General features: G+C 35.6%; 2 protein-coding genes and 2 pseudogenes across 2 annotated transcripts in view; 1 reads left to right on the top strand and 3 right to left on the bottom strand.

Annotated features, from left to right (window-relative positions):
- The first annotated feature begins 204 nt into the window (after window positions 1-204).
- Window positions 205-26,942, top strand: part of LOC120140952 (serine/threonine-protein kinase SAPK1-like) — a 30,116-nt gene continuing 3,378 nt past the window's right edge. The window contains exons 1-4 of the mRNA XM_039155932.1: window positions 205-231; window positions 17,100-17,222; window positions 17,346-17,420; window positions 17,567-17,668. Of these exons, the coding sequence (XP_039011863.1) occupies window positions 17,103-17,222; window positions 17,346-17,420; window positions 17,567-17,668 (297 nt within the window). The 5' untranslated portion in view covers window positions 205-231; window positions 17,100-17,102. The remainder of the gene's footprint in view (window positions 232-17,099; window positions 17,223-17,345; window positions 17,421-17,566; window positions 17,669-26,942) is intronic.
- Window positions 8,320-9,828, bottom strand: LOC120140878 (annotated as a pseudogene).
- LOC120140875 lies at window positions 20,735-22,192 on the bottom strand (annotated as a pseudogene).
- LOC120140873 (linamarin synthase 2-like) lies at window positions 24,986-26,612 on the bottom strand. The gene is made up of 2 exons (XM_039155872.1): window positions 25,973-26,612; window positions 24,986-25,905 (listed from the first exon to the last, which is right to left on the bottom strand). Exons 1-2 carry the CDS (start codon window positions 26,472-26,474, stop codon window positions 24,986-24,988), a joined length of 1,422 nt encoding a protein of 473 aa, XP_039011803.1. The 5' UTR covers window positions 26,475-26,612.

Raw genomic sequence — 26,942 nt, forward strand, 5'->3', positions numbered from 1 at the left:
TCGATATCGATGTCGATTCTGTCTATTATAGAAAAATTTGACAATTATAAATATAAATAAAATTAGATTAAAATAAACTTAACTGAAGTATTTAATTCTTATTCACCTTAAGTTTTTTCTTCGTATTTAATTCTCATTCACCTTAGATTTTTTCCTCTTTACGTATAAATATTTTTCCTTATTTCAGCTTTTAATTTTTTTTTCCATGTATCTTTCTATAGTTTCCTGGGGTGGACTTTTAACTAGATTCTGTTATTAGAAAATATAGCTAATATTTATGCCAATCACTAAATGTTGATTATTTTTAGAATTAATTGGTTATTACTTAATTGATTTTTTTTCATTTTATTTTTTCCCTTTTGGAAAAACAAGAAATCGTTCATCGTTTGGACATCCAAAAAGACATCTCCTCAAATGTATGACAAACGTAAGAAAGTCTCTTAACATTATCATAGAGATAAAATCCCAAGTCGTTCCAATTAAATCAAGGTTAATCTTCTTCCTAACCGTTTATTAAAAATCTTTTGGAATTGAATATGGATTTCTCCATCCTTAGCTTATGACCTACTTTTTCATGCTATTGCTTAGAATATGAATTTACAAGACATGATGAGGCACGACGAGTCCAGAAAGAAGTCGAGTTCAAAAGTTACAGACATCCACACCGAAGTAACCGCAGTAAAAAACTCATTATTCAGTGCCATGGAAGAATTGAAGAACAAGGATAGGTACATCGAATCGTTTAAACAAGAGCTTGCGAAATCCAAACAGTCGGAAAAGAATATGCATGACGCTTTGTTGGCTCAGACCAGAGAGTTTGAGAAAACCAAGGTTTCACTCGAAGAATCCAGGCAAGAAATCAAATCCTTGCTCGCTGGTAATGATCATTCTTTGGTCGAATCCCTCGAGCGTGAGCTTCGATTGGTTAAAGCGGACTTGGGTAAATCACAACATAAGGCTAAGAATCTAGCCGATGAAGTCAATGTGTTCAAGAAGGAGCTGAGACACACCTTCGAAGCCGAGGAGAACAAGAAGAAAGCCATGGATGATTTAGCTATGGCGTTGAAGGAAGTGATTACCGAATCCAACCTAACCAAAGATAAACTCTCGTTGACAAAGGAAGAGCTCGAGGCCACGAAACGGGAACTCGAGGAATTTAAACGGAAGCTAAAGAAGGTCGAGGAACGATGCATGGACGAGAAGAGAGAAGCTGATCGACAAAAGAACATTGCGACCAGATTAAGGTTAGAAGCGGAAGAAACCCTAATTTCATGGAATCAGCAGGAGAAAGGGTTCGTCGAATGCATTAAAAAGGTTGAATCCGAAAGGAATGCCGCGCAAGAAGAGTGCAAAGCATTGCAGAAATCACTTAATGAAGTTGGAGAGATGATCAATAGATCAAAGGAAGAGATTCAGAGACTAAGGGACATAGTGAAACAGGCCTTAACTGAAGCAAATGTAGCCAAAGAAGCATCTAGCATTGCCAGGGAAGAAAGTTCAACGCTCAAAGACGCCCTTGCTCAGAAGGAAGAAGCTTTGAAATTGCTTTACCAAGAAAGTGAAAGGCGTGCGAAAAGCAGAGCAAACGCACGGTCACGATCACCGGCAAGAAGGACCGCATTGATGACGATGAAACAGTACTCCGAAACGGAGGATTCTGAGCATGATAAGGAACATAATGATCGTGAAAAAGAAAGCGATCAACCCACTCTAAGAACGAGAAGATCACCATCACCGATTCCGATGGTGGTGAGAAAGACCGCATTGATGACGGTGAAGCAGTACTCAGACATGGAGGATTCCGAGCAAGATAAAGAACATAATGATCCTGATAAAGAAAGCGAACAACCCGCACTAAGAGCAAGAAGATCACCATCACCGATACCAATGGTGATGAGAAAGACCGCGGTAGTGACAATGAAGCAGTACTCCGAAATGGAAGAATCTGAGCAAGATAAGGAACATAATGATCAAGATAAAGAAAGCGAACAGTCCGTTCCAAGACCAAGAAGATCACCATCACCGATTCCGATGGTGTTGAGAAAGACCGCGGTGGTGACAACGAAGCAGTACTCCGAAATGGAGGATTCTAAGCAAGATGAGGAACATAATGATCGAGATAAAGAAAGTGAACAACCCACACGAAGAACAAGAAGATCACCATCACCAATATCGATGGTGAGAAAGACCGCGTTGATGACGACGAAGCAATACTCGCAAATGGAGAATTCCGAGCAAGGTAAGGAACATAATGATCACGATAAAGAAAGCGAACAACCCATACTAAAAACAAGAAGATCACCATCACCGATACCGGTGGTGAGAAAGAACGCGTTGATGACGACGAAGAAGCACTCGGAAATAGAGAATTCCGAGCAAGATAAGGAAGATAATGATCATGATAAAGAAAGCGAGCAATCCGCCCCAAGACCAAGAAGATCACAATCGCCGTTAACAGGAACATTGATGATGTTGAGAATGACTCGGTCGATAGCGAATTTAAAGGAGTTCTCGGAAACGGAGAGTTTTGAGCAATATATGAAACACAAGAAAATGGATTCGACACATCATGACAAGGAACACAATGATCATGTTATAGAAAACGAAAAATCTGCACCACCGTTACCAGCAACGTTGATGACGGTGAGAATGACTAAGTCGATGACGAGTTTGAAGGAGTGCTCGGAAATGGAGGATCCTGAGCTAGGAAAGAAACCGATGGATTCAACACATCATGAAAATGAACATAATGATCATGCTAAAGAAATCGAACAACCCGATCCAAAACCATCAGGATCACCATCAACGATTACGATGAAGGAGTGTTCGGAAATGAAGGATTCTGAGCAAGGTAAGAATAATAAACTAATAGATTCAACATATCGTTTCAATGAACATAAAGATCATGATAAAGAAAGCGAACAACCCGCGCCAAAACCATCTGGATCGCCATCACCGTTATCAGCAACAACGATAATGATTAAGGAGTGTTTGGAAATGAAAGAAGATGAGCAAGGTAAGAAACAGAAACCAATGGATTCAACACATCATAACAAGGAACATAAACATCATGATAAAGAAAGCGAGCCACCAGCACCAAAATCATCATCACCGTTACCAACAATAACGACGACGAGGATGACAACATCAATGACGGTGAAAGAGTTCTTGGCTATGGAGGATGATGAAATCGATAAGTTACAAAAACCAATGGATCCAACACAAAACGAACAACCCGCACCCAAACTTTCAGGATCACCATCATCTTTTCCGTTACCCACGACGAAGACGAAGAGTTCAACGTCGATGACGGTGAAGGAGTTCTTGGAAATGGAGGATGATGAGATAGATAAGATTCAAAATTCAATGGACTTAAGTTCAACGCATCATAAATCAGTGGACTTGAATTCAACACATCATAAATTAGTGGACTTAGGTTCAACCCATCTTCACAAGGAATTTAAAGATCATGATAAAGAACCTGCTAAGAAAACAAAGCCTTTTATAGCCAACCGCGCATGTCTGATTATAAAATTCCCCCATAAACACAAGCACCCAGAAGAAGAGCCCAGAATCCCACCCAAAGAAAGCGATGATGGTTCGGATTCTGAGGACTTTGACCCACTCAAGGGCTCCATCTTTGACATAGTTGAAACCCCAAAAAGTGAAGCAGGGTCGATCCGTCAGTCGAATAAAGCTTCAGCTGAGGATGACTTGACGAACAACGAGGAGAATCACCATGAGTTCACCCATGGCGACGAAGAAACTGATAAAACGAGAACAAGGAAATTGATTTCAAAAATTGGTGGTCTTATAGGAGTGAAGAAGAATCTTCACAACAAGAAAGAACATCCAGTAGAATAATATAAACGAAAACGCTAACATCTTTTCTATATAATCTTTTATTCGCAATTAATTATATTTAATTTTATATCTAAATTTAGAGGACATGTTTGTCTATTTATTTGTTATGAATTGGTGAATAAATTTTTAATGTGATTAAACATCTTCATTTATAATATTTATAAATTTGTTTATTTATATATTTATTAACTATTTTGAAAATATTATAGATATTAATTTAATTGACTAATTTTTTAAAGACCTATATTTAATTAACCGACAATAGTGTCTTGCAAGACAATATATATATATATATAAAATTCAGAAAGTCATAAGTAAAGGTGAGAGATTAGAAACATGTGCAATATATGACCAATTAGCTAAAATATGAGTGGAATTTGCCGAGTGTAGTATGAAACGAATAATAATACGAGGAGATATATATCTAATAGTTGACAAGTTTCTGTAACATAATAATTTATTATGTTAGTTGAAATTTGAGGAAGATTTTCAATATTGATGATATCATTTTTGTTTTAGCTTCAACTTTGGGAGTGCAATAAATTAACGCTGCTTGGTTGTGGAGTGAGATAAGGAGAAGAGAGTCTCATATATTCTAGCAAAAGTTAATTTGGTTCTCTTTACACGTTCCTAGATATTCGATCATTGTCTTGTTAGTCATTTTAGACCAGCTTAACACGAGAGATAGGCTATTGTGAATGGATATTTTAGTTGATCCTAATTGTATGATTTGTAGTGATACTTTAGAGATTAGAGATCATTTAAAACGAAAGATTCTTGAAAATCAGCCCCAAGGCATCCGGAATCAATTCATCCCAGCATATGAAATAGCCATTATCTTCCATCAAATCCATGTTTCCCTTCAAGCTAAAGCATAACTAAATATGAATCTGCAAGCAGTTAACAAATATAACTAAAATAGAACGATAACATAAGCTGATTGACAATTAGAACAATATGAAACTGGGGCCTCAATAATTACCAATTGAAGTGCTAATCAGTAACTTTTTTTTAGTAAAAAAACTTTTTTGAACAAATGAGGTTTCAAAATCAATAAAATCTGAGTTTCCTATTGAAAGAGGCCAGCTTTGAACAGAAACATGAGGTCTTATGGTAAGAAATATAGATCAGAGAGGAACAATCATTAAAACCAACATCATTCTGCACTATTTAACATCACTAAATGAGTGACACTGTAGAAATGTAAACATTATACTATATTGACACATTACATTTATGTACTAATTTCACACACTTTACAGATAACAAGAAAAAAAAAAGAGAACAAAAGAATAGGAAGAATTTACTAGAATATGGGCATTTTTGTTTTCATGAATCTGCAGAAACCCAATTTATCCGCCAGAAACAAGGTTAAAAGGAAAGAGAAACCTTAAAGAAAGAAGAAAGGGAAAGAGAGAGAAAGAGAGCTTAAGTGGTAGTAGAAGACTACAGAAAGAACAATGAAAACTAAAAATGAAGCAAACTCCAAAAGAAATAAATCAATGGAAAGAGAAAAGGAGAAACGTGAAGGAAAGGTAAATAATTGAAGGAACTAAAGCATAACTAAATATGAATCTGCAGTAGAAGACTACAGAAAGAACAATGGAAACTAAAAATGAAGCAAACTCCAAAAGAAATAAATCAATGGAAAGAGAAAAGGAGAAACGTGAAGGAAATGTAAATAATTGAAGGAACTAAAGCATAACTAAATATGAATCTGCAAGCAGTTAACAAATATAACTAAAATAGAACGATAACATAAGCTGATTGACAATTAGAACAATATGAAACTGGGGCCTCAATAATTACCCATTGAAGTGCTAATCAGTAACTTTTTTTTAGTAAAAAACATTTTTGAACATAGAATGAGGTTTCAAAATCAATAAAATCCGAGTTTCCTATTGAAAGAGGCCAGCTTTGAACAGAAACATGAGTTCTTATGGTAAGAAATATGACCCCCTCTTCAGCGCCTCTAATTTTCATTCCATTAGAGGATGACACGTGTTACCCTTTAATTGATGAAAACTATATATATTAAATTAAAATAAATTAAATCCTCTAATCGAGTGGCGACACGTTTCATGATATTTTGCACTACTAACATGTGGTATGATCTGATTCGAAGATTAATTTACTTTAATTTATTAAAATTAATATCAAATTGATAGAATATATAAGTAACATTGACCAAATGTATAATTATATCAATTTTATTAGCTGTCACATCAACACTTCCGTTAATTGTTAACAATCAGTGGCATGATTGAATACATTTAAATAATTGGGTGACTTGATTGACAATAATTTAAAAATAATGGTCAAAATGAAAAGAAATTATAATTGGGTGGTCACTGATATAATTTATTTTTTTATGTCTGCAAGGTTAATTTGAATTAATCATAACAGAGATAGTGAGAAAAAAAAAACGTTGGCATTTTAGCCCATTGAATCTCGACTTTGACCCCAGCTTGAAAAACAATTCCATTCAATCCAATTAGATTTTTGTTATAAGGAACTTAAAAAAAAGGATTTTTGTTATAAGGAAAAGGGTACTACAAGAATAGTCACCTTGTTTAGTGTTTTTTTGGATAATCAATTTTTTTTTTGAAAGAGGATACTTTGTATTAACAAACGCAAAGTACTCCACCTCAAGGCCCTCATTAAAAAACCTCCCTAATCCTAGTTGGAGGAAAAAGAGTGAACCAAGAGGTGGAAGAGAACTAATACAAAGATGCCACAGTGCCACAAACATTTCAAACCCCAACCCACAACGAAACTCACACAAACACTCATACATACCAAATAGCAGGATGAAAAAAAAAATAAAAACACCAAAAGAAACTAAAATCATGTGAGCACAGTAACAAAAGGGACAATCTGACAACAGAGGCTGGAAACATAATCGCCACAAACTGCTAATCACTGCAAAACACCATGACTTCCTCGATCATCAACCCAGTACGTATTACAACATAAACAAACTTTTAGGAGCCATAGATCCTAAATTCAGTGAAAAATCTCCTAAAACACAACTTTAATCTTTGTGCAATCCCCGACAATCAACTCTGACTTAATTACAATGATACTATTTAGCAACAAAAGAAAGCCACATTTTCTTCAAATCTGAATCTGATAGAGATCTACCAGATAATTCAGAGGAATTTAGATCAGATTTCAGCAAATTAAATCTCTTCAACACACGATCTCTTTTTAATTTCTCAGCTTTCGATAGTACTTTGTCCTGAATATCCAATATCGAGCCAAATTTCTGCTGCTTTCTATTTAATCTATGACAATCCAAAGACCTTAGACCGTAAGAAGATGGCTTAGGCTGCCAATGATTGGCATATCTATTAGAAATAGGAACCCCAAAGCTCTCATCAAAGCCTTTGACCGAAAGTCCAACACAAGGCACAATGGCCACTGCGGACGCATTGCTTTGAAAAACCGCACGTCAATCCAAATTTGTCGCCATGTGTACCTCATAGGATAATCAAATTTTTATTACCCAAGAGCAGTAAACTGCAACAAAACAATAGAGTAAGAAATACAAAGATCACCCAAAGCAAAACATCAATCTACCCATCAAACTATACCCCATTGGTTACAAAGAAAAATGTTAACATTGTCTATTCTACTTATTGTTCTTCCCCTTAGATGAAACCCAACAATTTCCTTGATAGTTTTAAACATTTCTTCGAATGTAGAAGAATGAATTTGGAAAAAGTATCTTGTTTCTTTCCTTCCATATGGTGTAAATTAAGGCATTAGAAGAAACTTTCATAATGGTAGATAAAAGTTATTTTCCCTTCCAGAACACAGTAGCCCAACCGAAGAGAGCATCCCAAGAAGGATGTCTAAACCGTAAGCCATTGAGAGCAAATAGAGTAGACCATAGGGATGAGGCAACCGGGCATTCAAAGAATAAGTGATCTCTCGTTTCCATAGCAGTGCACAAAATATGCAATGACAGTCATTAACAAGCCCCATTTTATGAAGTCTTTCTTTCGTAGGAAGTCTGTCAAGAAATGCCATCCATGCTATAAGACTATTCTTAGGTATAAGAAGAGGGAACCAAAGCAAAGAGTGCCATTGCACTTTAGGATTTTTCACCCTAATTGAGATATGATAAAATTTGATCTCATAATCTTAAACGACTATCATATCTCAATCATCAATGTTAACATCCAACTCAAATTGCCGTTATTTTTTTAACGGAAAAAGATGAGTTTGGAACATAATGAATAGTCGAACTATCATTTGTGTACTTTACCCAAAATAAAATTACTATTAATAAAAGAAAGGGTAGTAGACTCTGATGGTGAATTGATTTTCAGTTCATTACTTAGTGATATACGAATAACATAATGGAAAATGAACTCCGTCAACTTATTAAGCATTCAACTTAGAATAAATCCAATGATCTAACATTAATACAAAAACCGGAAGACATTGTTATAGTATGTTTTTTATGAATTTACTAAGGTTATTGTAAGAAGTCCCTCCAACCTCGGTTGCTTCTTCAGCTTTCTTCTTCCATTCCAAAGCTTTGTTCTTCATTTTCTTCCCTTTATCCCCTTCCATCATCATCTTCACAATGCTTGTAACTTCATCACGCTTCACATCATTACTGATCTCCATTCCGATTCCCCATTGATTGCACAGATACAAACAATTCGTCGGCTGCTCATCGAAAAACGGCCAACAAATCACAGGCTTACCTCCACTGATACTCTCCAGTGTCGAATTCCAACCACAATGTGTAAGAAACGCTCTAACTGAAGGGTGAGAAAGCACTTGATCTTGATGGAACCAATTCACCATTAATCCCCTGTTTTTGATCTCTTTGTAATACTCTTCCGGTAAGATTTCAGGGCTCCCCATCACCATATCAGGCCTCACCACCCATAAAAACGGGTGCTTGCTGTTCGCAAGACCCCAAGCAAATTCCTGGAACAGTTGGTGTGTCATCACGGTTATGCTGCCATAGCTAACGAACACCACCGAGTTAGCTTGTCTCTGTCAAGCCATTCGAGACACTCCGAGTCCTCTTTCCATAAGCTGGACCTGAGCAAGTCGTCTTGGGCGAGAGGAGTGAGCTTTTCGAGCAGCGAAAGGGGGCCTATGGTGTAAATGTTTGGGGACTTTGCGGCGATTGCCTGCAGCACTTCGTGTTCTAGCTCATCGAATGTGTTTAAAATGATTGCTGAAGATTTTAGACAATTTCGAGATTCTTCACTCATGAAATTCAACATTATGTCGGTTTGATTCGTTGTTCTTATCAATGTTGGGAAATCTTTGAGCCTCATGTTGCTCATACCAGGGACTCCGTGGACCAGTTTGTCCAGTGTGCCATCGTTGCTGAAGTTTTCATCTGCAGACACATAAAAAATAACTTAGTTGATCGTGTGATTCTTCATTAATGAGGCGGAAAAGTGTTCCTTTAAATGGAACAATGCCTCCTTTGATGAGTTCACTGAAATGCAAATATGCCATGAAACCGCAAGCCGAGGTGGTCCAAAACTGAGCTTCAGGTATGCCTAGTTCCTTAGCTGCTTTAATTGTGAAGCTCATGGAACCATCTAAATAATACAGCTCACAGGTGGGCAATCTGACGAACCATTTAGCTTAGCCAGCAACTCCCTAAATGGACCGGAGCATATTCTCTTAACCGAATCGGACAGAACCCATATGTTTTGGGTTGCCGGATATGGTCTCGAACCGAAAGTCGGACTGGCTGGTGAGAAATCCAGGACCGTTGGACCTCACTAGGTGCCTATGGTTAAATTCAGTGTTGACAAAGGTGATGTAGAAGCCTCTTGAATGTAAAAGCTTAGCTAACTGCATCAAAGGGTTTATATGGCCCTGAGCTGGGTATGGGACAAAAACTGCGTGAGGCTTAGTGATTGATCCCATGCTTAGAATGAACTCAACTCCCTAATTTGAGGCAGTATTTATAGAAGAGAATAGCAAATATATTACTTGGACTCGGGTGTAAATGTCGAGTATATATAGTACTAATATATTCAACTTCATATCTTCGTACTCATCTTCGAATATGTATTGGACAAAAGAATCTGCAATTCAACCTTAGAATCTGATTATAAAATTCCCCCATAAACACAAGCACCCAGAAGAAGAGCCCAGAATCCCACCCAAAGAAAGCGATGATGGTTCGGATTCTGAGGACTTCGACCCACTCAAGGGCTCCATCTTTGACATAGTTGAAACCCCAAAAAGTGAAGTAGGGTCGACCCAGCAGTCGAATAAAGCTTCAGCTGAGGATGACTTAACGAACAACGAGGAGAATCACCATGAGTTCACCCATGGCGACGAAGAAACTGATAAAACGAGAACAAGGAAATTGATTTCAAAAATTGGTGGTCTTTTAGGAGTGAAGAAGAATCTTCACAACAAGAAAGAACATCCAGTAGAATAATATAAACGAAAACGCTAACATCTTTTCTATCTAATCTTTTATTCGCAATTAATTATATTTAATTTTATATCTAAATTTAGAGGACATGTTTGTCTATTTATTTGTTATGAATTGGTGAATAAATTTTTAATTTGAGTAAACATCTTCATTTATAATATTTATAACTATGTTTATTTATATATTTATTAACTATTTTAAAAAAAATTATAGATATGAAATTTAATTGAGTATTTTTTTTTAAACAGACCTTTATTTAATTAACCGACAATAGTGTCTTGCAAGACAAGAAAAAATATAATTCAGAAAGTCATAAATAAAGGAGATAGATTAGAAGCATGTGCAATATATGACCAATCAGCTAAAGCATGATCAGTGGAATTTGCCAAGTGTAGTATGAAACGAATAATAATACGAGGAGATATATCTAGTAGTTGACGAGTTTCTGTACCATAATAATTTATTATGTTAGTTGAAATTTGAGGAAGATTTTCAATATTGATGATATCATTTTTGTTTTCGTTTCAGCTTCGGTAGTACAACATATTAACACTATTTTGTTGTGGGGTGAGATAAGAAGAAGAGAGTCTCATATCTTATGGAAAAAGTTAATTTGGTTTCTTTTATACATTCTTAGATATTCGATCATTGTCTGATTAGTCATTTTAGACCGACTTAACACGAGAGATAGGCTATTGAGAATGAATATTTTGGTTGATTCTAATTGTTTGAGTTGTAGTGTTACTTAAGATATTAGAGATCATTTGTTTTTTAATTGTCTATTTTCGTGTTGCGTTTGAGGGAGGTTTTGAGACTGTGATTTGAGAAGAGATGTTATAGATTGAGAATGGGAACTTGCTTGGGTTATTTCTTGTTTGAAGGGAAAGTCCTTGTTGGTTCTCATTTTGAAACTTGTTTGGTGTGCTCATATCTATTATGTTTGGGAAGAGAGGAATTTTTGCCTATTCATGGGTAGATCTTCGAACTGTGGAGGAGATTATAAAAGCTATAAAGCAGGCTGTTAAGGTAAAGGTTAGTAGCAGTTGTTTAATTGCTCGGACATTGTAAATAATAAGCTTTGTATAGCATGAGATATTCCGTAAAACTTTTGTTAGTGATCCCATTTATTTGTAACTTTATAGCAATCTTCTACTTCTTGGGTAATACAATTGAAACTTATCTAAAGATGATAATTTACCTTAAAAAAATTAAGGTGATGTTTAAGTAGCTGACGAATTAGATTAGAAGCATCATTCTCGACAATTATTTTTGAAAAACGATGTTTACTCATAAACTGTATACTGACGATAAGTGTGGTAACCTCAACTAGGGGTGTTCAAAAGTACCCGGTTTGAATTATCCGGCTCATTGATGTTAAAAGTTCAAAGTTTGGCAACCAACTTTGAAAAAACGGTTTTCAAAGTTTGATAAATGTTTCTTTGAAAATGGTTTTCAAAGTTTGGTAAATGTTTCTTTGAAAAATGGTTTTTCAAAGTTTGGTAGATACTTGTTGAAAAATTGTAATGGGGTAATTATAATTAGTCACTGGACTTTAGGGTATTTATAAGATTAATCCTTAAGCTTCAACTATAAATACCCTAACCCATTTAGCTTCAAAATCATCCCAAAAAATCATTTCTTTCTCCCAATACTAGAGAGCTTTCTTGTGAGTAGTGAGTGTTTTGTAAACATCTGTAAATTTTTTCTCTTAGTAAAAGATCTGCAGTAGTCCGGAGACGTAAGCATAATTGGCTAAACTCCGTTATCAATTCCAGGTATTATTTTTCCGCTTTTATTTCGCATTCTCACTAATCTGGTTATAGGGAAATTACTCGTACTCTGTTTATTTCCCAACAACTGGTAATCAGAGCTTTTGGTTGTGAATTTTATCAAATTTTTTTGCGAGGTTACTATTCATTACTATTCACATAAATAATGATTTTTGTGAATGGTGAATTTTGTGAATAGTAAAAATTTTGTCGGCTATACGAATTTCTCGACGGAGGTGTTCTAATACACGGTGGTTTTGCAGAAATTGTCAGAAACGATCCAAAAAAGCCAGATTCGAGTGGAGGTGATGGCTGCAAACGAAGGGAATGTGAAAATTGAGAAGTTCGATGGTGCGGACTTTGGCTTTTGGAAGATGCAGATTGAGGATTTTTTGTACCAGAAAAATCTATATCAACCTCTCTCAGAAAAGCAACCAGAGGGCATGAAGAATGAAGACTGGGTTCTTCTCGCCAGACAACCCCTCAGAGTTATCCGACTGACGTTGTCCCAAAATGTTGCTTTCAACATAGCAAAAGAAAAGACCATGGCGGGTCTTATGGCGGCTCTCTCTAGTATGTATGAGAAGCCATTCGCCTCAAACAAAGTTCATTTGATGAGGCGATTATTCAATTTGCGGATGGCAGGAGGGGCATCAGTGGCTCAACACCTAAATGAACTCAACACAATTACAACCCAGTTGAGTTCCGTGGAAATTGAATTCGATGATGAAGTTCGAACTTTAATTCTCTTATCATCTCTACCAGACAGTTGGAATGCTACTGCTACATCAGTTAGTAGCTCGTCGGTAAATAGTAAATTGAAATTCGACGATGTTCGGGATTTGGTACTGAGCAAAGAAATTCAACGGAGAGAATCGGGTGAAGCATCAACCACTTCAGCCTTGCACACAGAGTCCAAAGGGAGAACTCCAGAAAGAAATTGAAATCGTGGCAGATCCAAATCTAGAAGGGGAAAATCAAGAATGGGAAAGAAAGATTTTACCTATTATAACTGCGGCAAGAAGGGTCACTTTAAAAGAGATTGTCGAGCACTGAAGAAAAATACCAGTGCATAGGAATCTGCCAACTTGACAGAGGAGACAGGTGATGCCATGATTCTAAGCGTCAACAGTCTGATTGAATCATGGATCTTGGATTCAGGGGCATCTTTCCACTCCACCCCATGCCGAGAAATCATGGAGAACTATGTCAGTGGTAATTTTGGGAAGGTTCATCTAGCTGATGATGAAACCTTGAAGATCGTCGAAAAAAGAGACATCCGACTAAAGTTGCCAAACCAAACCACCTGGACGCTGAAAGGAGTGAGACATATTCCTGTCCTCAAAAGAAATCTGATTTTTGTAGGACAACTTGATGGAGAAGATTATAGTACAACTTTTTCAGACTGTGAATGGAAGATTACCAAGAGCAATCGTCATTGCTCGTGGTAAGAAGACCGGTACTCTCTATGTAACCTCAAACTTAGAGAATATCATTGCTGCAGCATATGCTGATGAAAAATCAAACCTATAGCACCAAAGGCTTGGCCATATGAGCGAGAAAGGGATGAAGACACTTTTATCAAAAGAGAAGCTGTCGGATCTAAAGAGAGTAGATGTCGGACTATGCGAGGATTGTATCTTTGGCAAACAAAAGAAAGTCAGTTTTGCAAAGATTGGCAAGACACCCAAGGCAGAAAAGTTAGAGTTGGTTCATACTGATGTATGGGGACCATCTCCAGTTCCATCTCTTGTAGGCTCATTATATTATGTCACCTTCATCGATGATTCTACGAGGAAGGTTTGGGTTTATTTTCTAAAGAAGAAATCAAAAGTCTTTGCCTTGAGAAAATGGAAGGTCATGGTGAAAAATGATACTGGTTTGAAATTCAAGCGGTTGAGGTCTGACAATGGAAGAGAGTACAAAAATAGTAGATTCAGAGATTTCTGCACAAACAATGGGATCAAGATGGAGATAAAAATTCCCATGACACCGTAGCAGAATGGCTTAGCAGAGCGCATGAACAGAACTCTGAATGAACGTGCCAGAAGCATGAGGATACATGTCAGATTGCCCAAATTTCTATGGGCTGAAGCTATCAACACTGCAACTTACCTGATCAACCGTGGTCCCTCAGTTCCTTTGGATGCAGAATACCAGAGGAAGTTTAGAGCAAGAAAGAAATAAACCTTTCATACTTAAGAGTGTTTGGTTGTATTTCTTAAGTACACATAGACTCTGCTTAAAGAAGTAAACTTGATGCTAAGTCCAACAAATGTGCCTTTGTTGGTTATGACGGTGAAGAGTTCGGTTACCGGTTTTGGGACTATGAAAATCGGAAGATCATCAAAAGCAGAGATGTCATTTTCAATGAGAATGTGATGTACAAATACAGGGCAACCATAGAATCAAGTAGCTCCAATACCAAAGCTGAAACAAAGGAATTTGTTGAGTTTGAGAAGATTTTTGGAAATGATGTTCATATCAATCCTGAAGCAGATCAAGAAGAACCACGCACACCAGAATTGAGATGCTCCTCCAGAATTCCTAAATCAACTCAGCGTTATTCGCCTTCTTTGTACTATTTGTTGCTGACTGACAATGGTGAACCATAGTGCTATGATGAAGCAATGCAGGTGGAGGATTCAGTCAAGTGGGAGTCTTCCATGAAAGATGAGATGGACTTGCTTATGTCAAATCATATATGGGAATTAGCTGGATTACCATCAGACAAGAAAACGCTCCATAACAAGTGGATTTACAGGATCAAAGAAGAGCACGATGGGAGCAAACGCTACAAAGCGAGATTGGTTGTCAAAGGTTTTCGGAGAAAAGAAAGTATTGACTACAATGAAATTTTCTCTTCAGTCGTGAAACTGTCTACAATCAGACTGATGTTGAAAATTGTAGCTGCAGAAAATCTACATCTTGAGCAGTTAGATGTAAAGACAGCTTTACTTCATGGTGATTTGGAGGAAGAAATCTATATGAGGCATCCAGAAGGTTTCATAGAGGCAGGCAAGAAAAACCTGTTATGCAGGTTGAAGAAGAGCTTGTATGGTTTAAAACAAGCTCCTAGACAGTGGTACAAGAAGTTCGATAGTTTTATGGGTAGCAGTGGTTTTACCAAATGCCAAGCAGATCATTGTTGCTGCATCAAGAAGTTCGACAACAACTTCATTATTTTATTGTTGTATGTTGATGACATGCAAGAGATTATAAACTTGAAGCGAAAATTGTCGAAGCAATTTGCAATGAAAGATCTGGGCGCTGCAAAGCAGATTCTTGGGATGAGGATTAAGAGAGACACAAAGTCGGGGACTTTGATGTTATCACAGGCTGAGTACATCAACAAAGTACTCTCCAAGTTCAACATGCAAGATGCTAAACCAATAAGTACACCTTTAGGTGTTTATTTTAGACTCTCCAAAGAACAATCACCAAAGAAGGAGGAAGAACGTGCACACATGGTGAATATTTTGTATGCCTCAGTAATTGGAAGTCTAATGTATGCCATGGTTTGTACTAGACCAGATATTGCTCATGCAGTGGGAGCTGTTAGCAGGTACATGAATAATCCAGGCAAGGTACACTGGAAGCAGTCAAATGGATCCTCAAATATCTGCGGGGTACCACAAACAAAGCACTATGTTTCAAAGGTGGAGATACGATACTGACAGGCTATGTAGATGCTGACTTAGCCGGAAATGTTGACATCAGAAGGTGCAGTACATGGTATGTCTATACTCTAGGAGGTACTGCAGTGAGTTGGGTTTCTCAACTACAGAAGATAGTTTCTCTCTCCACAACTGAAGCAAAATATGTAGCTGTTACGGAAGTCAGTAAGGAGATGGTCTGGCTCCAAAGTTTCTTGGAAGAGTTAGGCAAGAAACAAGAAAACAATGTCTTGTATTGCGACAGTCAAAGTGCTATCCATCTAGAAAAGAATCCATCTTTTCATTCCAGGACGAAGTACATATAATTGAGATATCATTTTATCCGATCTCTTCTGGAAGATGGGATTTTGAAACTTAAAATGATTAGTGAAGCTCAAAATCCGGCAGACATGTTGACAAAGATGGTGACTACAGACAAACTGAAGTTGTGTTCAACTTCAGTTGGCATGCTAGAGTAACAAGACTAGAAAAGCTGTTGCATTGATCGAGGTGTGAAGACATATTAAAATCAGTTTTCAAGTGGGAGATTGTTAAAAGTTCAAAGTTTGGCAACCAACTTTGAAAAAATGGTTTTCAAAGTTTGGTAAATGTTTCTTTGAATATGGTTTTCAAAGTTTGGTAAGTGTTTCTTTGAAAAATGATTTTTCAAAGTTTGGTAAATGTTTGTTGAAAAATTGTAATGGGATAATTATAATTAGTCACTGGACTTTAGGGTATTTATAAGATTAGTCCTTAAGCTTCAACTATAAATACCCTAACCCATTTAGCTTCAAAATCATCCCAAAAAATAATTTCTTTCTCCCAATACTAGAGAGCTTTCTTGTGAGTAGTGAGTGTTTTGTAAACACCTATAAATTTTCTCTCTTAATAAAAGATCTGCAGCAGTCCGGAGACGTATGCATAATTGGCTGAACTCCGTTATCAATTTCGGGTATTATTTTTCCATTTTTATTTCACATTTTCACTTATCTGGTTATAGAGAAATTACTCGTATTCTGTTTATTTCCCAACAATTGATTCACAGATTCGGTATAAAATTATCGGGTATTTTGAAACTACGTTGGTGTGGGAAATAACCCGGTTTCCCCAACAAGGAGGTGACACCATTTTTCACTGTCTCAACTCCATTAATATGGCCTTTTGCTTTTGCCATCCTCTATGCCACAAACTCCAAATATCGAAAAGAAATCTTTTTGAGAAGTCATTGAGATTCCCCGATTCTAATTCTAAACGCCCCCACATATATTTATTGAGATCGACATTCATCAACCTCTAAAACCATATATAGCATAAACAAAATCCCAACTTACAAGATTCATATATATATTTCTCTTCCTGGGAATTGCCTCGTGAAAAATGGATCGTTATGAGATACTGAAAGATATTGGTTCAGGGAACTTTGGTGTTGCAACGCTGGTTAGGGATAAATGGAGTGGTGAGTTTTATTCTGTCAAGTATATTGAAAGAGGACCCAAGGTACTGCTTTTCTTCATCATCTTCTATATGTTTGCTTTTTTTACTCGTAGGCTAATCTGAGTTTTTTGCTTTTGTTTGTTTTGAGTTTATGGATTGATTTCATGGGTTTGCTTGGTTATGCAGATCGATGAACATGTTCAAAGGGAAATCATGAACCATAGGTCTTTGAAGCATCCAAATATAATCAGATTCAAAGTGGTCAGAGTTCTTCAAAGTACAGAATGAATGAGTTTCCAGAGAAAAACCAGAGTTGTTTTGAACTTAACAGGCTTTAAAATGGTTCATCTTTTGTTCTGTTTTAGTTCATCAGTTCTTCAATTTCTTGCTTATTTTTTGCCTTGCAGGTGTTATTAACACCAACTCATCTTGCCATAGTCATGGAATATGCTGCTGGTGGAGACCTTTTTGAAAGGATATGCAATGCTGGTAGATTTAGTGAGGATGAGGTGAGTACATATTTCGTTTTTCTTCATGTTTGAATTTCATTGAGCTTTTTGTTTTCTTTAAGAACTGTGATTTGTGATTGTTTTGCTGAATCAGGCAAGGTTTTTATTTCAACAACTGATATCGGGAGTGAGTTATTGCCATGCAGTGGTAAATATGCACCAATGGATCCCTCTAATTCTGAAAGTAGTTTACCTTTTCTGCCTTTCTTAAGCTAAATCGAGATTATTTTCCCGACTTCTGCAGCAAATTTGTCATAGGGATCTTAAGCTGGAAAACACGCTATTAGATGGGAGCACTGCATCGAGACTCAAAATATGCGACTTTGGCTACTCTAAGGCAATGAACCTATACTAATTATTCAGCATCAATCTGTTTTATTTGCTAAATAAAGTTATGTTACTCGGACTCGGATAAACATATCGAAAGAGTGTTAGATATGGGTGTTGAAAACAGAATTAAGAGTCCGAACAACATAGCTCTAAAGTCAAGTTATTAACTTTCTACTGTATGTTTCAGTCAAGTGTGTTGCATTGCCAGCCCAAATCAACAGTAGGAACCCCAGCTTATATTGCACCAGAGGTCTTGTCTAAAAAAGAATATGATGGGAAGGTAAATTCTTATTCTTATTAAGTTTTTTCCCCGTTCAAAAACATTCCGATTTTCGAATTGGATTGTCATATTCGACTCAACCACTCCTAAGAAAAAGAAAGCTTCGAAAAAACATTTTGGAAAAATTTTAGGTTGCAGATTTTTGGTCTTGTGGGGTTACTTTGTATGTCATGTTGGTTGGGGCTTCTCCTTTTGAAGACTCTGAAGATCCAAAAAATTTCAGAAAAACAATTCAGGTTAGTTGATATCAGTAAGATCCATGCATAATGTAGATATTACTAATTAGACCCGAAAAGGTATTCGATATATATCCGAACATGAAAACTTTTATTAAAAAAATTAAAATATACCCGTATTAGATACATACTCGTATATTCTTTATCCGATCACCATATTTTTTTTCAGAGGATAACTATACCAGAAATCAAACAGCATCCCTGGTTTCTAAAAAACTTGCCAAAGGAGTTCATGGAAGGAGGCAACATGGAAAACAGAGAAGAAAGTGAAGATGTATCACAGTATTGAAGAAATATTGTGTGTAATCGACGAAGCAAGGAAAGGCGGTGAAGGTCCAAAATTTGGCATTGGCAATGGATTACTAGGTAGTAGCATGGATCTCGATGATGACCTTGTGCGGATGCAGACATTGGTGATTTAGAGACGAGTGGTGATTTTGTGTGTATTAAGAGCGTGAGTTTTGAAAACAGTTATGTATGAAAACTTTTGAGAACCAATCTTTACTGAAAATTCAAATAAAAGAAGAAGAAAAGCAGCGTATGGTTTCATTGATGATGATGATGTTTCATTTGCATCAAGGCATTATAATAATCGAATGCTGGAAAGTGGTAATTGTTAAATGCTGTAAAGGTCTAAATACTGATGGGTGGATAATATATCGATATAGTGGTCGTGGTCGGGTCGGGGTCGTAGTCGTGGTCGTGGTCGTGGTCGTGGTAATACGTGTCTTTGACACGTCCGCGCGGATACTATCTTTTTAGAGAAAATTCTTAAGAAACAAAATCCTTTTTTTAAACTATCGCAACGCGAACTGGAAAATCGCAACGCGAAATGGAAAATCGCAACGCGATTTTCAACTATCGCAACGCAATTTTCAATTATCGCAACGCGAAATGCAACGCGAATTTGCGATAGTGGAGATCACAATGCGAATTAGAGAACGCATTGCGATTTTGTTGGTCTCCCAACTATACTGTTCTTTTTGTTGAGTCTCCCTACTATTAGAAGCTACAAAATGATCACTCTACTATTCTATATTCTAAATCTGCCATTTTTCAATAAAAGAACTTGCGACTGTCTGAGTTGGATGTTAACGTATTGATTGAGATATGATAGTCGTTTGATATTATGAGATCAAATTTTAGCATATCTCAATCAACATATGGATAGTCGGATGACTATTTGGTAATTTTTTACGATTGTTCAGCTCAGACTACCATCAATTTTTTTAACGAAAAAGGACGAGTTTGAAACATATGGATAGTCCGGTGACTATTTGGTACCTTTTGATAGTCAAGGACTCAACAAATCAACACTCTATACTTGAAGGACAATTTTGTAATTTTTAATAGTCGAATGACTCAACAAAGTAACACCCTATAATCGATGGACCATTTGAGCACTTTACCCAAAAATATACAACTAGTTAGTAGTTAATCCAATTCTTTTTAATTATTAATAGGAAAAATAACGGTATTAGTAACTAACTTATTATTATTTCTCTATTTGGGTTTTTTTTACAAAATCACTGTTAATATTATGTTTGTCTTTCTATTTTGGTCATCGATAGTTAAAAAATTAATGATCATCCGTCATGGATTCATTTTTTTTTTAATTTTTTTATATCCTTTCTCTTCACACATCAACACTTATGTGTTACTTTCCCTTATATGATCCAATTTTTAATTTTTACTTTTATATCCTTTCTCTTTTTTTTTCAACACTTCATATGTTATTTTTTTCCTTTTATTTATTCGATTAATAAAGTGATAACATATTATTATCTTATTATACATATAAAATAAGAAAAATGTTGTTATTAGTGATCGAAGGGAGTGTCAGAACCAAGTCCTATGGTATAGCTATATATGATTTTACAAAAACTTCTAATACATATGGTGTGTGTGTTTGTGTGTGTGTTTGTGTGTGTATATATATATATATATATATATATATATATATATATATATATATATATATATATATATATATATATATACTAATAGAACAATTGAACATATACATACTGGGCATCCATCCTTAAACTAGCTTTACAATCCCACATCGAAATTGTATTAATTATTGTAGGTTATTATATGAATATTAAAAGGAAAAAAAGCTTTCTTTTGGCTACAAATTACTTGTTTTTATTACTGACGCTCATGGAAGACCATTGTTTATATACATAAGCGAAGTGGTGGAACTACGTGGTACTCAATAATGGAGATCTAACAATGGTGGAAAGCATTGACAGAGTTTGTCAATGTCAATTATGACATATGATTAGGGAAGAGAACTTAAGGGGAGAGGGGCCAATCAAATGCAGCATCGTCTAAATCGAAGCCGTCATAGAACCTTATTTCCACGTCTTCCATGCTTTGGTCATCGTGCCGATCTCCGTCTGATATTTCATCATCATAATCAGAACCGACATTTCCGGTGACAAAGTCCCAGGCCAAGTAACCGGATGTGACTGAATAATTTGAACAATAATCACAGCCTTTCATCCCCAAATAATCGACAACAAGAGGTACGACAACTTTCAGTCGAGAGAATTTCTTGATAAATTTCTGGTCTAGCTTCACATTCCAACAGCCTCGAACATCCAATAATTCAAGCTCAGGACAGGTTTCAAGTACCTTAAGCACACCTTCCGTGCTAATAAGCGGGTATGCCACCTCGAGTTGCTTGAGCTTTGGCATCGTCATAGCAATGGCAAAGGCCTCATCGTCTTGAGACAGTTTATCGATTACCTCTAAAGGGTGCATTGTTCTCCTCAACCCCATTAGTAGCTTACAGTGCTTGCCAGAGCTGGAGCTCCGATGTTCCTGCAGTAACTAACATCCAAGAAAGTTACTGAAGAAAGCCTCCCAGCAACCTGTTCCACTATTGAATCGCTTATTTCGCTTCATGGCAGCCGTAAAGTCTGAAGAGATTTGGCACTAGAAGCAGGGAAGAATGAGTAAATAATAGCAGCAATAATCAAATTCACAATATCCACAATCGAGTTGCTAAATAAAACGGAATGTGACCATTATGCGCTGACAGTAGAATTCGATTCAGATTCTTTAGAAACTTTACGACTATGATTGTTATTATCCCCTAATCTATTAGTAAGATACTTAACATACGGAACATCAATAAAATCACAGCCAAAAATGAAAAATATAAGCAGGTTCATCCAACCATGTATTAGTTTTTGGTCTAGTGTTGGTTGCCTTGGCTAATAAATGGCAGCATTTTCCCATTAAATCTAGTGTTCTTCAGTTCTTCCATAAATTTCATGCAAAGGGATATGAACATATAATGCAATTGAAAGACATGTTCGTACTTATCCGCGATGAACGAAAAGCTCTCATCATTAGCTAGACCGGTAACACAGATTTTTGAGTGAACCTGAGCTTCTAGTTATCAGCATTCGAAGCATCCGGTCGAGGGTTACGGTCCGGCATTGGTGGCTCAATTGTTCAATGTCAATGTCCCGCCAACAATACGGTCTTGTAACCGTCCTCCGCCACGATTTGCAGACCCTCGGGACAATAGTAAGTATTTCCTGAAGTGAAAGATTCTTGAAAATCAGCCCCAAGGCATCCGGAATCAATTCATTCCAGCATCTGAAATCGTCATTATCTTCCATCAAATCCATGTTTCCCTTCCAGCTAAAGCATAACTAAATATGAATCTGCAAGCAGTTAACAAATATAACTAAAATAGAAATATAACTTTAAGTCTGTAACAGAGGATCCAACTATAGTCACTTTTTATTTGAATATTAATTTTAAAATTTTGTTAATCATTCTATTCAATTAGATCACTGACCATTAACATTTAACGAAAGTATTGATATAGTAGTTAATAAAATTAATATAATTACATATTTAATCGATGTTACTTATACATTCTATCAATTTAATCTTAATTTTAATAAATAAATAAAAATAAATTTAATTTTCAAATCAAATCATATCACTCATATTATGTTTCGTCACCCAAGAAGGAGCTAGGGGATTTCAACAAGCATCCTTCGAATAACAAAGGAAGCATCAAACACTAGGATAAGCCTATTTTATGGTTTATAATAGAATACATATTTTTTTAGTATAATCTTAAATTCTTAATATTAAATATATCTTAACTTAAAATCACATCTTAACATTAAAAAATATATTTTATTTTTTTTAACTTATTAAATTTATTTTATTCTTATCTTAACTAAAAAATATATTTTAATTTTATCTTAACTTATAAAGTATATTTTATTCCTATTTTAACTTAAAAATATATTTTTATTTTTATCTTAACTTGTTACGTATATTATATTCTTACCTTAAATTATTAAATATTATTTATTCTTATCTTAACTTGAAAATATATATTTTATTTTAATTTTAAAACATATATTAATATATTTTATTCTTATTTTAATTTAAAAATAGATTCTATTTTTATCTTAACTATAAAAAATATATTTTTATCTTAATTTTAAAATATTATAAAAATAAATTTTTTTAATATTTAAGTTAAGGTAAAAATATTTTTTTAAGTTTAGAAAATATTAATATATTTTTTTTACTTTAGTTAAGATAAAAATAAAATATATATTTTAATTTTATTAAGACGTAAATTTAAGTTATGATATATGTAATATTTTGAATTTAAAAGTATACTAAGATACAAGTTATATACAACATGTAGTCCATTTTTAAGGCAAATAATTAACCTGGTCCCAGTGGGTAATGTTATCTTTTGTCACCCACACAACCCAAGTAAGAATCCCATGACCCCTCTTCAGCGCCTTTAATTTTCATTCCACATGAGAGGGTGACACATGTCACCCTTTAATTGGTGGAAACTAAATGTATTAAATTAAAATAAATTAAAAATAAAGTAAATCTTTTAATTGAGTGACGACACATTTCTTGATATTTTGCACTACTGACATGTGGCATGATTTGATTCAAAGATTAAATTAAATTAAATTTATTAAAATTAAGATCAAATTGATAGAATATATAAGTAACAGTGATCAAATATGTAATTATATCAATTTTATTAACTGCCACATCAACACTTCCTTTAACTATTAAAAGTCAGTGGCCTGATTGAATGCATTTAAATAGTTAGGTGGTCTTATTGATATTAATTCAAAAATAATGGTCAAAGTGAAAAGGGATTATAGTTGAATGACACAGATATAATTTACCTATTTTATGTCCGCAAGGTTAATTTGAATTATTCAAAACAAAGATCTTGGGAAGAAAAAAACGTAGGAATTTTAACCCATTGAATCTCACTCTGACCCCAGCTTGAAAAACGATTCCATTCAATCCAATTAGATTTTGTTATAAGGAACTTAAAAAAAAAATTGTTATAAGAAAAAGGGCGCAACAAGAATAGTCACCTTATTTGTAGAAATATTCACGTGTGACAGTTTTAATATAAGGCTAAAAAAATGTTATCGGTTTTGTTATTGTTTAAATAACAAAATCGATAAAAAAATGACCAAAAACATTATTAGGTTCTATCGGTTTTGTTATTATTGGATGTTTTACCGAATTTGGTAAAAATGACTGGAAACATTATTAGACGCTACCTGTTTTATTATTGCTGGGCACTTTTATTGGAAATGTTAAAAAATGATGTTTTAATTATAAATATTAATATTTTAGATAAGTTTTTATCGATTTTATTATTTAAACAATAACAAAACAGGTAGCACCTTATTTTAGACTTATATTTAGGTGTCACACTGTAGAACTTCCCATTGTTTAGTGTTGTTTACTTTTGGTCATCAATAAAGTTATATTCTATTCATTAGAAAGTTAATTTGATCAATAATTTATTTCTAAATTGACTTCTAAATTTCTTAAAAAATATTTTTCCATTATATTTAGTAAAAAATAATAGGGTAAAGTACACAAATGGTCATTTGACTATAAGATACTGTTTTATTGAGTTTTCTGGTTATTAAAAGTTACAAAATGATTACCCAACTATTCATTATATTCCAAACTCGTCCTTTTTTGTTAAAAGTTAACGACATTCTGAGCTGGAGTTAATATGTTAATCGAGATATGATAAAATTTGATCTCATAATCTTAAACAACTATCATATCTCAATCAACATGTTAACATCGAACTCAAATTGCCGTTATTTTTTTAACGGAAAATGATGAGTTTGAAACATAATGAATAGTCGGACTACCATTTTGTAACTTTTAATAGTCGAGAGACTCAACAAAGTAATATTATATAGTTGGAGGACCATTTGTGTACTTTACCCAAAATAAAATTACTATTAATAAAAGAAAGGGTAGTAGACTCTGATGGTGAATTGATTTTCTGTTCAATACTTAGTGTTATAGGAATAACATAACGGAAATTGATCTCCGTCAACTTATTAACATTCAACTTAGAAAAAATCCAATGATCCAACATTAATACAAAAACCTCAACACCGGAAGACATTGTTATAGTATGTTCTTTATGAATTTATTAAGGTTATTGTAAGAAGTCCCTCCAACCTTTGTTGCTTCTTCAGCTTTCTTCTTCCATTCCAGAGCTTTGTTCTTCATTTTCTTCCCTTTATCCCCTTCCATCATCATCTTCACAATACTTGTAACTTCATCACGCTTCACATCATTACTGATCTCCATTCCGATTCCCCATTGATTGCACAGATACAAACAATTCGTCGGCTGCTCATCGAAAAACGGCCAACAAATCACAGGCTTACCTCCACTGATACTCTCCAGTGTCGAATTCCAACCACAATGTGTAAGAAACGCCCCAACTGAAGGGTGAGAAAGCACTTGATCTTGATGGCACCAATTCACCATTAATCCCCTGTTTCCGATCTCTTTGTAATACTCTTCCGGCAAGATTTCAGGGCTCCCCATCACCATATCAGGCCTCACCACCCATAAAAACGGGTGCTTGCTGTTCGCAAGACCCCAAGCAAATTCCTGGAACAGTTGGTGTGTCATCACGGTTATGCTGCCATAGCTAACGAACACCACCGAGTTAGCTTGTCTCTCGTCAAGCCATTCGAGACACTCCGAGTCCTCTTTCCATAAGCTGGACCTGAGCAAGTCGTCTTGGCCGAGAGGAGTGAGCTTTTCGAGCAGCGAAAGGGGGCCTATGGTGTAAATGTTTGGGGACTTTGCGGCGATTGCCTGCAGCACTTCGTGTTCTAGCTCATCGAATGTGTTTAAAATGATTGCTGAAGATTTTAGACAATTTCGAGATTCTTCACTCATGAAATTCAACATTATGTCGGTTTGATTCGTTGTTCTTATCAATGTTGGGAAATCTTTGAGGCTCATGTTGCTCATACCAGGGACTCCGTGGACCAGTTTGTCCAGTGTGCCATCGTTGCTGAAGTTTTCATCTGCAGACACAGAGAAAATAACTTAGTTGATCGTGTGATTCTTCATTAATGAGGTAGAAAAGTGTACCTTTAAATGGAACAATGCCTCCTTTGATGAGTTCACTGAAATGCAAATATGCCATGAAACCGCAAGCCGAGGTGGTCCAAAACTGAGCTTCAGGTATGCCTAGTTCCTTAGCTGCTTTAATTGTGAAGCTCATGGAACCATCTGAAATAATACAGCTCACAGGTGGGCAATCTGACGAACCATTTAGCTTAGCCAGCAACTCCCTAAATGGACCAGAGCAGTTTCTCTTAACCGAATCGGACAGAACCCATATGTCTTGGGTTGCATCACAGTCTGATGGCGGCAACCCATCGGATATGGTCTCGAACCGAAAGTCGGACTGGCTGGTGAGAAATCCAGGACCCTTGGACCTCACTAGGCGCCTATGGTTAAATTCAGTGTTGACAAAGGTGATGTAGAAGCCTCTTGAATGTAAAAGCTTAGCTAACTGCATTAAAGGGTTTACATGGCCCTGAGCTGGGTATGGGACAAAAACTGCGTGAGGCTTAGTGATTGATCCCATGCTTAGAATGAACTCAACTCCCTAATTTGAGGCAGTATTTATAGAAGAGAACAGCAACTATATTACTCGGACTCGGGTGTAAATGTCGAGTATATATAGTACTAATATATTCAAGTTCATATCTTCGTACTCATCTTCGAATATGTATTGGGCAAAAGAATCTGCAATTCAACCTGGAGTTTTATTTTCAAAGTCAAAATACGGCTGTCAAAATACACGGGTGCTAGTGAATACGGTGGTCCACGTGGACAACAGATTTTGATTGAAAATTGGCCAGAGAAAATTACCAAATTTAGTCTCTGTACTTTAGAGTATTTATAAAATTAGTCCTTAAACTTCAACTATAAATACCCTAACCCATTTAGCTTCAAAACCATCCCAAATCATTCTAGCTTTGTCCCAATACTAGAGAATTTAGAGGGTTTTTATAACATCCTCAATACCGGATTAGTGACTAAATTGAAATAT

The sequence above is a fragment of the Hibiscus syriacus genome, unplaced genomic scaffold, assembly GCF_006381635.1.
Source record: "Hibiscus syriacus cultivar Baekdansim isolate YM2019G1 unplaced genomic scaffold, ASM638163v2 tig00110788_pilon, whole genome shotgun sequence".
Lineage (NCBI taxonomy): Eukaryota > Viridiplantae > Streptophyta > Magnoliopsida > Malvales > Malvaceae > Hibiscus > Hibiscus syriacus.

What these genes read in the sequence shown, in the direction of transcription:
- LOC120140873 (XM_039155872.1), bottom strand. Translation starts at nt 26,474, where the DNA reads ATGGGATCAATCACTAAGCCTCACGCAGTTTTTGTCCCATACCCAGCT. An exon ending in AGGCATTGTTCCATTTAAAG is followed by an intron (nt 25,906 to 25,972) that starts GTACACTTTTCT and finishes CTGTGTCTGCAG; the next exon opens with ATGAAAACTTCAGCAACGAT.